The sequence below is a fragment of the Galeopterus variegatus genome, unplaced genomic scaffold (genome assembly GCF_000696425.1).
Source record: "Galeopterus variegatus unplaced genomic scaffold, G_variegatus-3.0.2 Scaffold218, whole genome shotgun sequence".
NCBI classification, from domain to species: Eukaryota; Metazoa; Chordata; class Mammalia; order Dermoptera; family Cynocephalidae; genus Galeopterus; species Galeopterus variegatus.
Genome location: NW_007726329.1, coordinates 411,686 through 424,093, shown reverse-complemented (window position 1 = coordinate 424,093; position 12,408 = coordinate 411,686). Strand labels below are relative to the sequence as shown.

Genomic DNA, 12,408 nt, shown 5'->3' with positions numbered 1-12,408 from the left:
CCCCCCCCCCCCCCCCCCCCCCCCCCCCCCCCCCCCCCCCCCCCGGCCCCCCCCCCCCCCCAGGCCTTCCCGAGGAAGCGGGCTTAGAGGCTCTGTGTTTTCCTGGTTCTCCAGCAAAGGGAAGATTTCCAGGGAGATCCCAGGGCAGCCTGGGATGGATCTGGGGTCAGGCAGCAGCCAGGGTGGGGACTCAGAGATTACCTTCCAGCTGTGGCTGCAGCTGTTCCTCTGGGCTCACCTGGCTGTCCGTTTCCTGGGCTACCTGCGCCATACCTTCTGGGGGCCTAAGCCACAGCCAGCACCCTGAGCCTCCCTGGCCAGGGGCAGATGGGCCCCAGATCTCCCCATCCCACCCACCCCCAATTCTACCCTCTGCTGGAAGAGGCAGGAAACAGAGGTGAGTTTGGGGGTTCCTGACTGATGTTTCCCCCAACCCTCCACATTGTTCCTTTTAATCTGTCTGCTCCTCCTGGCACTACACCCCCCGCCTCCAGCCTATCCCTAAATCTGGCAAGCCAACAGGGCCACAGTGGCCCCAGAGGTGACACAGCCTGGGCCCTCCTGCACTTTGAGAGGCCAGAAAAGGACTGTGCCAGCACCCCTGTGGACCCACTCGGTAGGGCACCAGCAGACAGCAAGAAGCACGGTGCCCACCAAGTCAGGGGAGCACAGGCCTCAACAGTTCTCAGGGATGGCTGAGAGCAAGGGAAAAGCAGGACCAGGCCTTCTCTTGGATTTCTCCCAAGCCCTGCTCCTCTCTGCCTTCTTGTGTGGGTGAAGGTAGAGTCCCAAGAGGGTGCCCTCCAACCCCAATCCAGAATTTGGTGTGGATTGTTTGTAGGTTTCCAAGGAAGGTGTGTGTCAAAAAGGTTCTGCTAGTGAAATTGTTGAATGCTGGGCCGGCCCGGTGGCGCACTGCTACAGTGCGCCACTTGGGAAGCGCAGTGGCGCTCCCGCCGAGGGTTCGGATCCCACATACAGACCGGCCACTCACTGGCTGAGCGAGGTGCGGGTGCAACACTGAGGGTTGCGATCCCGTTGCCGGTCCCGGTCCGGTACGGGCGCAACACTGAGGGTTGCGATCCGTTGCCGGTCACGAAAAAAGACAAAAAGGAAAAAAAAAAAAAAGAAATTGTTGAATGGGGTGTGGCCCCCAGGCTCAGAGAGGTCTCTCAGCCAGTTAGTGGCCTATCCAGGTATCAACTTAGGACTCCTGGCCATTCATTGCCTGCCACCTCTTGGCCTCATCACTTTTTGCAGGGAAAGCCAGCAGTCTTTCCTCCATCCCCCACTCTTCTAGCCACACAGACGGCTCTTCTGTCTGAACTCCGAGGAAGAGGCTTGGGTCAGTAGGGACATGGTAGTCAATCACAAGGCCATGTGGGATTCCTGGCAGACAGATGACAGGCAAGGCCATAGTGCAGGTGTTTAGGGCCCCTGTCCCAGGAACATCAGGGGGTTGAAGACAGTTCTGTCCCTGGGCCACCGTGGTGTGCTGAGACCAGTGCCAAAACCAACCACTGAGTCAGTAGTAAAGCAGTTAATTATGGACTGTGTGGTTAGGCAGGTGACCTCAGATCTAATCAGTCTTCTCATCTGTACAATGGGAATAATAGCAGCCCTGCCTGGCCGAGTCAGAATTAAGCACAGGAAACAGTGCAGGGCTGGCACTCAGAAAGCAGTGCCTGGCCCTAGGTGGTGGTTACAAGGGCGAGTCTGAAATAGGAGAATCTGTCAGGCTGCACATCTATGATTTGGGCTCTCAGTGCACCCCCTGTATTTGATACCTCCATTTAAAAAGATACTTAAAAGTAAAATTAATAGCTGACATTTATATGGCACTATCCCTGTGCAGACCGTGGTCCAGCCCCTTTGGCCAAGATGAACTCATTCAATCCTTCAGTCCATGAGATCATTGCTCTTTATTAGCCCCATTGTACAGATGAGGAAAACCGAGGCCCAGAGAGGTGAGGTCAGTTGCCTAAAGTCACACAGCTCATGAGAGACCAGGCTAGAATCTGAACTCAGTCTCGTCCCAGAGTCCTGGCCCTTAGCCACTTTACCAGGCCACTTCTCAGCATAAATGAGAATGACCGTTTTCAAGCCTTAGTTTCCTGGGCTATTAAATGGGAAGAATGGATAAAAGGAAGGTGGGCGAGTGAGTCAAATGAGACAGTGTAGCTGAAGTGATTAGCCCACAGTCTGCCAGGGAAGTCATCGGTGCTAGCTGGATGGTGATGTTCATCCCAGAGTGCTGCAGGGCCCGTTGGGGAGTGAGCACTGGGCGAGGCTGCCTTTGAACCAGCGCCTGAGTGAGGGCCCTGCAATTGGCAAAAGCAGGAACAGAGCCAGCTGGGGACCAAGGCAACAGCTGAGCCCCCCAAGGGCGCCTGCTACCCGAGCCCCAGAGGCCTCCACCCGGGGCTCAGCCTCCCCAGAGAAGGGGCCAGAGGAGCAGCCAAATCCCGAGCTATAAATACCTCGGCTGGCGTCCTCCCTGGCCGTGGAATGTCGGTCAGAACTGGGGCGAGTGGGGGGTGGGCTGGCCTGGGTGCCTCTCTCTGTCCCACCTGGGAGTAACCCCTGAGTCTCCCCATACCCCATGTTGGATGGAGTAGAGACTGGATCCCACCTCTCTGTAATAAGGGGGGACCCAGGCCCCAGCCTAGATCAGCATCCTCCAAGCTGCCTTCAGGCTTAGCCGGGGCACCCAAAGGCACTAGGAAAAGTTCAAGCTCTGGGAGGAGGCAACTGTACCCCACTTTCCACAAATGGGCATCTCCCCAGAAATGACCTGAGCCCATTCTGATGAGACGGGGTCTCCATCTGACCTTCCCCTCTCTTCCTTTCAGTGAAAGAGTTCTTAGCCAAAGCCAAAGAAGATTTTCTTAAAAAATGGGAAAGTCCTGCTCAGGTAAGCTCTCTGGATGCAGAGTCATGGGAGGGGTGAGCTGACGGCCCCGGCCCCCTGACTGCATCCCTATGACACAGCCAGAAATTCAGGACCCTGTGGAGGGCTCCAGACTTGTCCCCATTCACTCCCTGGATGCCCAATGGGGTTCCTGGGCAGAGGCAACTGATTGTCCACTGCCGCGTTCCACCACCACACCTCCCCTTCCAACTGGTGGCCCCTGCCCGCAATGCAGCTGCCAGCAGCTCCCAGGCCCCAGGCCAGGGCCGGATCTGGCCCCTGCCACCGCCTTGAGGAATGCACCCTCCGCCATCTTATTTCCCACCCCTTGTCCTCACCCCCCTCACTCCACCTGGTCCCCAGGGCCCCCTCTGCCGGTGGCAGAGGGAACACCCCAGATTTTGGCCCAGCAAGCCGCAGGAAGAGGGCATCCCTGACTCTTCCCACTCCTCCACCCATAGAATACAGCCCATTTGGATCAGTTTGAACGAATCAAGACTCTCGGCACAGGCTCCTTTGGGCGGGTGATGCTGGTGAAGCACAAGGAGACCGGGAACCACTATGCCATGAAAATCCTCGACAAACAGAAGGTGAGCCAGCCCTGCACGCGGCTCCAGTCCCACCGGCCAGGCCTTTGCCTGGGCTGTGCCTACCGCTTGAAGTGTGAAGTGTGCTTCCGCCCATTCATTCACCCACTCACCAGCTATTCCCTGAGCCCCCTCATGTGCCAGACCAGAGGGCTAGAGGGGCCCTGAGCTGCCTTCCCAAGGCCTTCCCTCCAGGCCTGCCATCAAAGCCAGACTCTGTGACACAGGGCCAGGCACCAGCCTGTATGGAGGTGGCCAGAAGTCTTCCTGGGGGAAGCGGTTTTTACCTGGACATTCTTCCCATAAATATTTTTGATTCCCTACTTTATGGCAGGCACTGCTATAGAACCGCACTATCCAACAGACATGTAACCCAAGCCACATACAAGGTTTTAAATTTTCTAGTAGCTGCATGAAAAAAAGTCGAAGAAACAGGTGAAATTCATTTTATCCATATTTCCTAATTATGCCAGCATACCTACAGTATTATCATTTCCACATTATCAACGTAAAAATATTATTGCAACATTTGACAATTTTTTCGTACTAAAGTGTCTTCAAAACCAGTTTGTATTTTGCATGTACAACAGTTCTCCATTCAGATGGTAAATTTTCCCTGAAAAGATGAAAACAAGTAGAGAAGTTGGAAAAGCAGATTCACAAACCTGAGTTGTTCCAAATATGCTTAAAAGTTGTCCAGTACCTACACTGAGTGTCAGTTTTTAAATTTTCATTTTAGATATGTAAAATTTTAAATTTGGTTCCCCAGTCAACTGGCCACATATCAAGGGCTCAACAGCCATGATGGCTAGTGGTGACAGTCCTGGATGGTGCAGGTATAGCCCTAAGGATACAGCTGTGTCAGCAGAAAAGCCCGGTGCAGCAGTTTAGAGCCGACTGAGGGGCCTGACACTGGCCAGCTGTTGTCACCTTGGGCAAGTCACATCCCCACTCTGTGTCTGGGCTTCCAATCTGATGTGCTCCCACTGTGCCCCCCTCAAGGCTTCTTTCACAATTAAACAATAGACTGTGTAGGTGCCTGATCGTGGTGTGTGCTGTTAGGCGACATCTGAAGGCTAAGGAGGAATTAGCCTGAGGTCCAGGTTGGTGTGTGGAAGTATTCTAGACAAAAGGAAGGCAATCTTGGCTGGTTAGCTCACTTGGTTAGAGCACAGTGCTGATAACACCAAGGTCAAGGGTGTGGATCCCCAACCCGCCAGCCACCAAGGAAAAAAAAAAAAAAGCAAAGAGAAGGCAATTTCTAAACCCCCACCCCTTGAGCTACTCCTACCTGTCTTTTCAGTTTCAGCTCAGCTGCCTCTTCCTCCAGGAAGCTTTCTCTGATTCCACCTTTCCCCAGACTGCCCCAGGTGCCTTCCCTGGACATCCACAGGCCCTGAGCTTCCCTCATGGCATCCTGACCCCTCTAAGCTGTGAGGCCTGGTGACTCATGTATTCTTTGCCCTGGACTGCATGCCATGTGGCGACAAACAGCCTCTGGCCTTCTCCTCACTGTGGCCTCACACCCAGCCCAGGGCCCCTCAGGCCACAGGCATTCAAATGATTCTGGCTAATGGAACCAGCCCCACCCTGGCACCCCTAGTTCCAGGCATCAGGGGAAATGAGGCCCCTCTCACGGCCCCTTCTCTCTGTCCTGCCCTTGCACCCCCATAGGTGGTGAAGCTGAAACAGATCGAGCACACCCTGAATGAAAAGCGCATCCTGCAAGCAGTCAACTTCCCGTTCCTCGTCAAACTTGAGTTCTCCTTCAAGGTGGAGTCCCGGCATCTGGGGTCGGGTGCAGCCTCTCAGTTCCCTGGGCTGGGTTTGGGGTTGAAGATAACCAATAGCTACCCACTTCCAGGGAAGGAAGAGATCCCTAGAGAAGGGATGCAGGGGGACAGGAGTCAGATGCAAGTTCAGCTCCTGGGCCAGCCAATTTCTAGCTCAATAACCTTGGGCAAGTCACCCAACCTCAAAAACATCCCTCAAAATCACCACCCTGTTTGCAGCAAGAGCCCCACACACAGCCAGGAGTACACATTCTGCCACCAGGCAGCCGGGGCCCAATTTCCAGCCCTGTACTCCTGGATGTGTGACCCTGGCTGAAGGCCTTCTTCTCCCTGAGCCTCAGTTTTCTCATATGTGAAATGGGAATCATAACAGTCCCTGTCTGGTAGGGTTGGTCTGATGGTTCCCAGCACATCATGAGCGCCCTTTGTGAGCTATTTTGGGTGCCATCCGAAGCTGTGGCTGCCAGAGCTGGGACAAGCCACTCAGGGCCAGCCGCACATCCTGGTCCCATCTTACAGATGACAAAACTGTGGCCTTGAAAGCCTCACGCTCACAGACACAAGCTGCCGCAGAGTCCTCTCTCCAGCCGGGGCACACTGGCCAGCTCCCTCCACACCTCTAAGCCGGCCCTCACTTTTGCCCCCTCTAATGGCAGGATAACTGCCATCCCTTCCTCCTCGCCAATGAAATGCCACGTGTAGTCAGCCAGCATGGCGCCTGGCCATTGGAACAAGCTTCATATGGGGAGCCAGGATTGATGTTGTCATTTTATTTCTGTACACCTATTGGGCGAAGCCACTGGCACCTTCAGATGGGGCCAAGGGCTTGGAGAGTGGGGCCCTGATCAGCCGCTGCTTCCCACAGGACAACTCAAACTTATACATGGTCATGGAGTATGTGCCTGGCGGGGAGATGTTCTCGCACCTACGGCGGATCGGAAGGTTCAGGTAAGCAGGCTCTTGGGGGTGCCTGCAGGCCACACTGCACGACCAAACCATGTGGAGACACAGAGGAGCCCACGTGGGAATGGTCTCTCTGGGTCCCTGTGGGTTTTTGTTTCTGCTGTGCTGAGGAATCTGCAACATTTTAATCACCACAAAACAAAACAAACCAACCAAACGTGGTGTCTTAGGTGTCAAAATTTAAGTGGTGATTTTACGCATTTTTAATATTTATACTGTAGTTATATTTTATCTAGATATAGATTGATAAGTAGATACAATTTACATAGAATAAAATGCACACATCTTCAATGTTCCGTTTCATGAGTTTTGACAATTGTATACACCTATGTAACCTCCACCCAAAACACTACAAGGAACATTTCCATCACCCCAGAAAATTCCCTCCAGTCCTTTTCTTGACAAATCACCTCCCCAACAAAGGCAATTGGCCTTTCTGGCTTCAAATACCATGAATTTGTTTTGTCTGGGTTTGGACTTGACAGACATGAAATCATACAGTTCCTATTCTTTCATGTCTTCCTTCTTTTGCTTAACATAATCAGTTTGCAATCCAGCCATGTTGTTGATTATGTTCATAGTTCATCCTGTTGGTGGTGGTGGTGTTGGGTAGTTGTCCATTGTGTGAATATATCACAATCTGTGATCCCATTCTTCTTTTGATGGACATCTGGGCTGTTTCCAGTTTCAGGGTATCAATGAATAAGGCTGCCCTGCTTCTGCATTTTGGGTTTTTTTGGCAGCTGGCCAGTACAGGGATCCGAACTCTTGACCTTGGTGTTATAACACCATGCTCTAACCAACTGAGCTAACCGGCCAGCCCCTGCTTCTGCATTTTGCATAGAGGACCAGGGGTGTCCTCCTGTGAGAGTGGCCCTGCAGGCCCACCTGCTGGACCATTTTGGGGTGTGGCCAGCGGTGCTCATTCACCCATCCCCTCCCTGCTTGTCCCCGCCAGTGAGCCCCATGCCCGTTTCTACGCGGCCCAGATCGTCCTGACGTTCGAGTACCTGCACTCGCTTGATCTGATCTACCGGGACCTGAAGCCGGAGAACCTCCTCATTGACCAGCAGGGCTACATTCAGGTGCCCACTGGGCCGGGCGAGGGGCAGCCCCAGGCAGCCGCAGCCTGGACCCTCCCTCCTGGCCAACTGCCCATTCTTGTGCCTGCAGGTGACAGACTTCGGTTTTGCCAAGCGTGTGAAGGGCCGCACCTGGACCTTGTGTGGGACCCCTGAGTACCTGGCCCCCGAGATTATCCTGAGCAAAGTAGGCACTTCCCCATCCTGAGCCTCTCCTATGTCCCCACCCCCTCCTCATCCTTCCTGTCCCCTTATTCCGTGCCTCCCCCATCTCACTCCAGGGCTACAACAAGGCTGTGGACTGGTGGGCCCTGGGTGTTCTCATCTATGAGATGGCTGCTGGCTACCCACCCTTCTTTGCTGACCAGCCCATCCAGATCTACGAGAAGATCGTCTCTGGGAAGGTGAGGCCTGGATGTGGAGGCTCAGGCCTGGAAGAGACAGACAGGGCTTCCGAGCTCATCCATCCCACTCACTGTGGAGCCCTGCTTGTTCTCAGAATAATCTAGAAGTTCATTAAGTCGGGCCAGGTGCTGAAGCTGGCCACACCAGCTACACCAGCCACACTGAGGCCCCCAGGTCTCCACGTATCTAGCCTCTGACCCACAATGCCAACATCCCAAGCTTCATCTGAATTCCTTGACCACAGAACACATGCTCTTGACAACAGAACATGAGGCTTTTCTCACCTTTTGTTGTGCCCCTTAGCATAACTTTTCACAAGTTTCAAGGCAGAAAAACGAATGTGTTTGGTTCCCAGATGCCACTCCTGACCCCGCCAGGGGGGGGTCCTGTCACTTAGAGTTTGCAGTCCATGCTTCCTCTCTCAAACACAGACTGTGCTGACTCCAAGGGTTCGGGTAAGGGTGGCGGAACCCTTAGAGCTTGCATCTATGAGGTGCGTTACGTGGTCACCCTCCACCAGGCCCCAGACTCACCCCCTTGATCATACTCAGAGAGTGGCTCCTCAATGGGAGAGGTGAGGAAACTGGGGCTCAAAAGGGACATGTGTGGCCTCAGATCCCACTGGAGCAAGTGGAGGCATCATCATAGACGCCAAGGGTCCAAGAGAGGTTGGAGACCCCTCCTCTGCCCTCAGCTCTCCCACCATCCCAGGAGGACCCAACCATCCCTCCACCTGGCTCAGTGTCTTAAACAGGCATGCTGCTAGTTGGCCCAGAGTCACCACAAAATAGTGGGAACAGCCTCAAGCTCAGCCTCTGCTGGGCCAACCTGGCTCCAAGTCCCAGCTCTGACACCTATTATCTTTGGGACTTTGGGCAAGTCACTTAGCCCCTCTGAGCCTCATCTCACTCATCTGGGAACTGGGGAGCTAGAGATCTGCTTCTCCAGGAGGATGGAGGAAGAAGTCACCAGCTGCAAAGTGGGGTGATTTGGGCAGGACACAGCATCACTACAAGGGAAATATGAGGCGCCTGCCACCAGGCAAAATAGAAATTGCCAAGAAAATGGCCCAAGGGCCGGCCCGTGGCTCACTTGGAAGAGTGTGGTGCTGATAACACCAAGGCCATGGGTTCGGATCCCTATATAGAGATGGCCAGTTAGCTCACTTGGGAGAGCATGGTGCTGATAACACCAAGTCAAGGGTTAAGATCCCCTTACCAGTTATCTTTTAAAAAAAGGAAAGAAAACGGCCCAGAGTGAAACAAAAAAAGAAATAAGCCATACAGGATTCCAAGGAGAAAAGCGTATGAGCATAACTCCCTTCTTTGTATCATTTTAAAGTTCCCACACACCCTCAGTGGTATTATCTCCCTTGCACAACCCTAGTATATCTGCCCCATGTCAGAGAGGCAGGCGCAGGCCCAGAGGGGTTAAGGGCTGTGGCCAAGGTCACGCAGCATGCAAGAGGCAGAACAGGGACTAAAAGTTGGTTCTTCCAACTGTGAATTCAGTGACTACTTGCATATAAGTCTGAGAGCTCAGAGCATTGGGGGAAAGTTCTTGGAAGAGTTGAGCTGGGCCTTAAAGAATGGAAGAGCCTTAGTGATGCAGGGAGAGAGAGAAGGATAAAAAAGTTTCTCTCATGAGCATGAATATTTCAAAAGTCCCCAGACTCCAGCAGAGCTTCCTTAAGAAGCAGCAACTAAGAATGCAAATTCTGGAACCCAACAGACCTGAGATGGAATTGCTCTTGTCTTGCTCCTCAGTGTGACATTGGGGGAGCTGTCTAACCCTTCTGAACCTCAGTTTCTTCTCTGAAATGGGAACCGTCATAATACCCACCTTAGGGCACTGGTTCTCAAAGGAGTCCCTTTTCTAGCAGCAGCAGCATCACAGGTGAACTTGTTAGAAATGCAGGTTCACAGGCCCCACTCAGACCTCCCAAATCAGAAACTCCAGAGAGGCCTCACTGAGCTGTTTTAACGGGATTCCAACAGGCATTCAAGTTTGGGGGCCTCTGCCCCATAAGACTGTTGGTTGGGAAAGGCAGCATTCTGGGCTTTCCAAGCTCCAGACTAGCTCCCCACCCTGTCTGTGTACCCCTTGCGCAGGTGCGGTTCCCGTCCCACTTCAGCTCTGACTTGAAGGACCTGCTGCGGAACCTTCTACAGGTGGATCTCACCAAGCGCTTCGGGAACCTCAAGAATGGGGTCAACGATATCAAGAACCACAAGTGGTTTGCCACAACTGACTGGATTGCCATCTACCAGAGGAAGGTGGGCTTCCCCTGACTGGGCATGCTGAGGGTTTTGGGGGGAGGCCAAGAGTCAGGGAGGGCTGCCAGCGGACAGATGGAAAGGGAAGAGGAACTCGCAAATAGGCTACAGGCTCAGGGTCAACCTGGAGTAAGCAACTTAGAGCCAATGGGGGTTTAGAAATAAGATTCTGGGGTCATTTGGCCACTCTGTGACCTTGAACAGGAGATGCCCCTCTCTGGGAAGTAATTTTCCCTTTGGCGAGTTGGCTATAATAAGAGTCTTAGGTTGTTACGAGGAGTCTGTACCTTAATACTAAGTGCAGGCCTGGGTCAGAGTAAATATCTCATGAATGTTAGGCCATTTGTATTTATTGTTTTAATGATGATTATGTTGACTGCTGAGGTCTGGGTGGTTCTTGATCCTTCTCCAGGTGGAAGCTCCCTTCATACCAAAGTTTAAAGGCCCTGGGGACACAAGTAACTTTGACGACTATGAGGAGGAAGAGATCCGGGTCTCCATCAATGAGAAGTGTGGCAAGGAGTTTTCTGAGTTTTAGGGGTGTGCCTGTGCCCCCATGGGTTTTCTTTTCTTTTCTTTTTTGGTGGGGGGGAGGGTTGGATTGAACAGCCAGAGGGCCCCAGAGTTCCTTGCATCTAATTTCACCCCCACTCCACCCTCCAGGATAGGAGGAGCAGGAAGCCCAGATATTTGGAGGGACAGAAACACCAGCTGCTCCCCCTCATCCCCTTCACCCTCCTGCCCCTTCTCCACTTTTCCTTTCCTCCTCCCCCATGACTCCCCTGCCCCAGCCCACTTCTGCCTCTTTTAAACAAGTTTCTCAGCTCCAGTCATACCAGGTCTTACTGGTGTATCCAGGGACAGGGTGTGGAAAGAGGGGCCCAAACTTAACTCCAGCCCCCACCCCCACCAAACCACAGGCACCGCTCACTAAGGGCGAATGAATGAAAAGCCAGCCTTCCCTTCAGAGCAATCCTGCCTGGGAAGGAGAGATTTTAGTGACATGTTCAGCAGGCTGCTTGCTAGAATTTTTTAAAAAACAATTTAAAATCTTATTTAAGTTCCACCAGTGCCTCCCTCCCTCTTTCCTCCTCTCCCACCCCTGTCATGTACCCCCACTCCCCAAATCCATTTTAACAAGGCTGGGAAGCAGACTGACTTTGTAAAGGAAGGAGCTGGAGTTTGAACCTACTGCCCTGAGCTGCTAATCTCCCCTGCCCCCCTCCAGGGGGCGTCCTCTGCCAATCCTGCAACGGTCTCAGCCCCTTTAGGAAGCCCCTTCTCTCTTCTTCCCCCAACAGACCTTTCTTCATCCTTGGGCTTTGGGAGCCAGACAAAACAGCTGCCCCTCTCCCTGCCAAAGAGGAGTCATCCCCCCTCGCCCCCGCAAAAGATAGAGCGGGAGCCCCAAGCCCAGGGTCTTTCTTCCCAGCAGCATTCCTCCAAACTCCTTAATTTTATTCTCAGCTAGATTTTAATGCCCAGCCTCCTCTCAGCTCAGTTGGGAAGGCAACCCTGCAAAAGGACAGGGAAGAGGCAAAGTCACCCCACCCCACCCCACCCCACTGCCCAGGGTTCAAGGCCAGGGTTGCTGGGGAGGGGCTGCCTGTTCTATTCATCCAGCAGCTTCCGCGCCCTCCATCCTGGGCGCCGCCCCCCAGCTTAGCTGTCAGCTGTCCATCACCTCTTCCCCCGCCTCCTGTCTGATTTGTGCTTTTTTCTCTTAATCGAAAAGTGGGGAGCCACCCCATTCATCCCGATATTTGTCCCTCTCATAACTTCTCCCCATCCCAGGAGGAACTCTCAGGCCTGGGGTGGGGCCCCGGGTGGGAGCGGGGGCCATTCAACCTGTGTGCTGCGAAGAACGAGACTTCCTCTTGAACAGTGTGCTGTTGTAAACATATTTGAAAACTATTACCAATAAAGTTTTGTTTAAAAAAAAAAGTGTCGCTGGTGTTCCCAACTTCGGTCACCCACCCACACACCCCAAGGGAGTTAGAAAGGGAATTTCGCACCCCAGCGCCCTAGGCTGATCGGGCTCTGGCCTGGAGTCCTTGTAAAACCGGGCTTAGCTGGAATCCCGCCACTCCCCGCGCCCCGCAGGAGAAGGGGACGCTAAACTGCCCTTTGACCCCGGGCTCAGGGTCCCTAAATCGGTAGCGCGCCCCCTCTTCGTCCAGCCCGGGACTTAGAGGGCGCTCTAGGAAGACGCCAGGGCCGGCGCGCCAGGAGGCCGAGCGGCGGCGGGGGCGGCCCTGGCAGGGGGAGCAAAGGGGGGAGACGGTGCGCGCCCTCCTCCCCGCATCTTCACAGCGGGGCCGGGCGCGCCAAAGGGGCGCGGAGGCGGCGGCTGCCCGCGGATTCCCGCAGCGCCCTGCGAGCGCAGCGGCC

The 12,408-nt window shown here is 53.8% G+C and overlaps 1 protein-coding gene across 2 annotated transcripts in view; it reads left to right on the top strand.

Moving 5' to 3' along the window:
• Window positions 1-11,961, top strand: part of PRKACA (protein kinase, cAMP-dependent, catalytic, alpha) — an 18,501-nt gene extending 6,540 nt beyond the window's left edge. For both annotated transcript variants that reach the window (XM_008566019.1, XM_008566020.1), the window contains exons 2-10: window positions 2,853-2,914; window positions 3,373-3,501; window positions 5,173-5,271; window positions 6,157-6,239; window positions 7,213-7,339; window positions 7,428-7,523; window positions 7,618-7,740; window positions 9,853-10,017; window positions 10,430-11,961. In XM_008566019.1, the coding sequence (XP_008564241.1) occupies window positions 2,853-2,914; window positions 3,373-3,501; window positions 5,173-5,271; window positions 6,157-6,239; window positions 7,213-7,339; window positions 7,428-7,523; window positions 7,618-7,740; window positions 9,853-10,017; window positions 10,430-10,555 (1,010 nt within the window). In that variant the 3' untranslated portion in view covers window positions 10,556-11,961. The remainder of the gene's footprint in view (window positions 1-2,852; window positions 2,915-3,372; window positions 3,502-5,172; window positions 5,272-6,156; window positions 6,240-7,212; window positions 7,340-7,427; window positions 7,524-7,617; window positions 7,741-9,852; window positions 10,018-10,429) is intronic.
• Window positions 11,962-12,408: the final 447 nt, after the last annotated feature.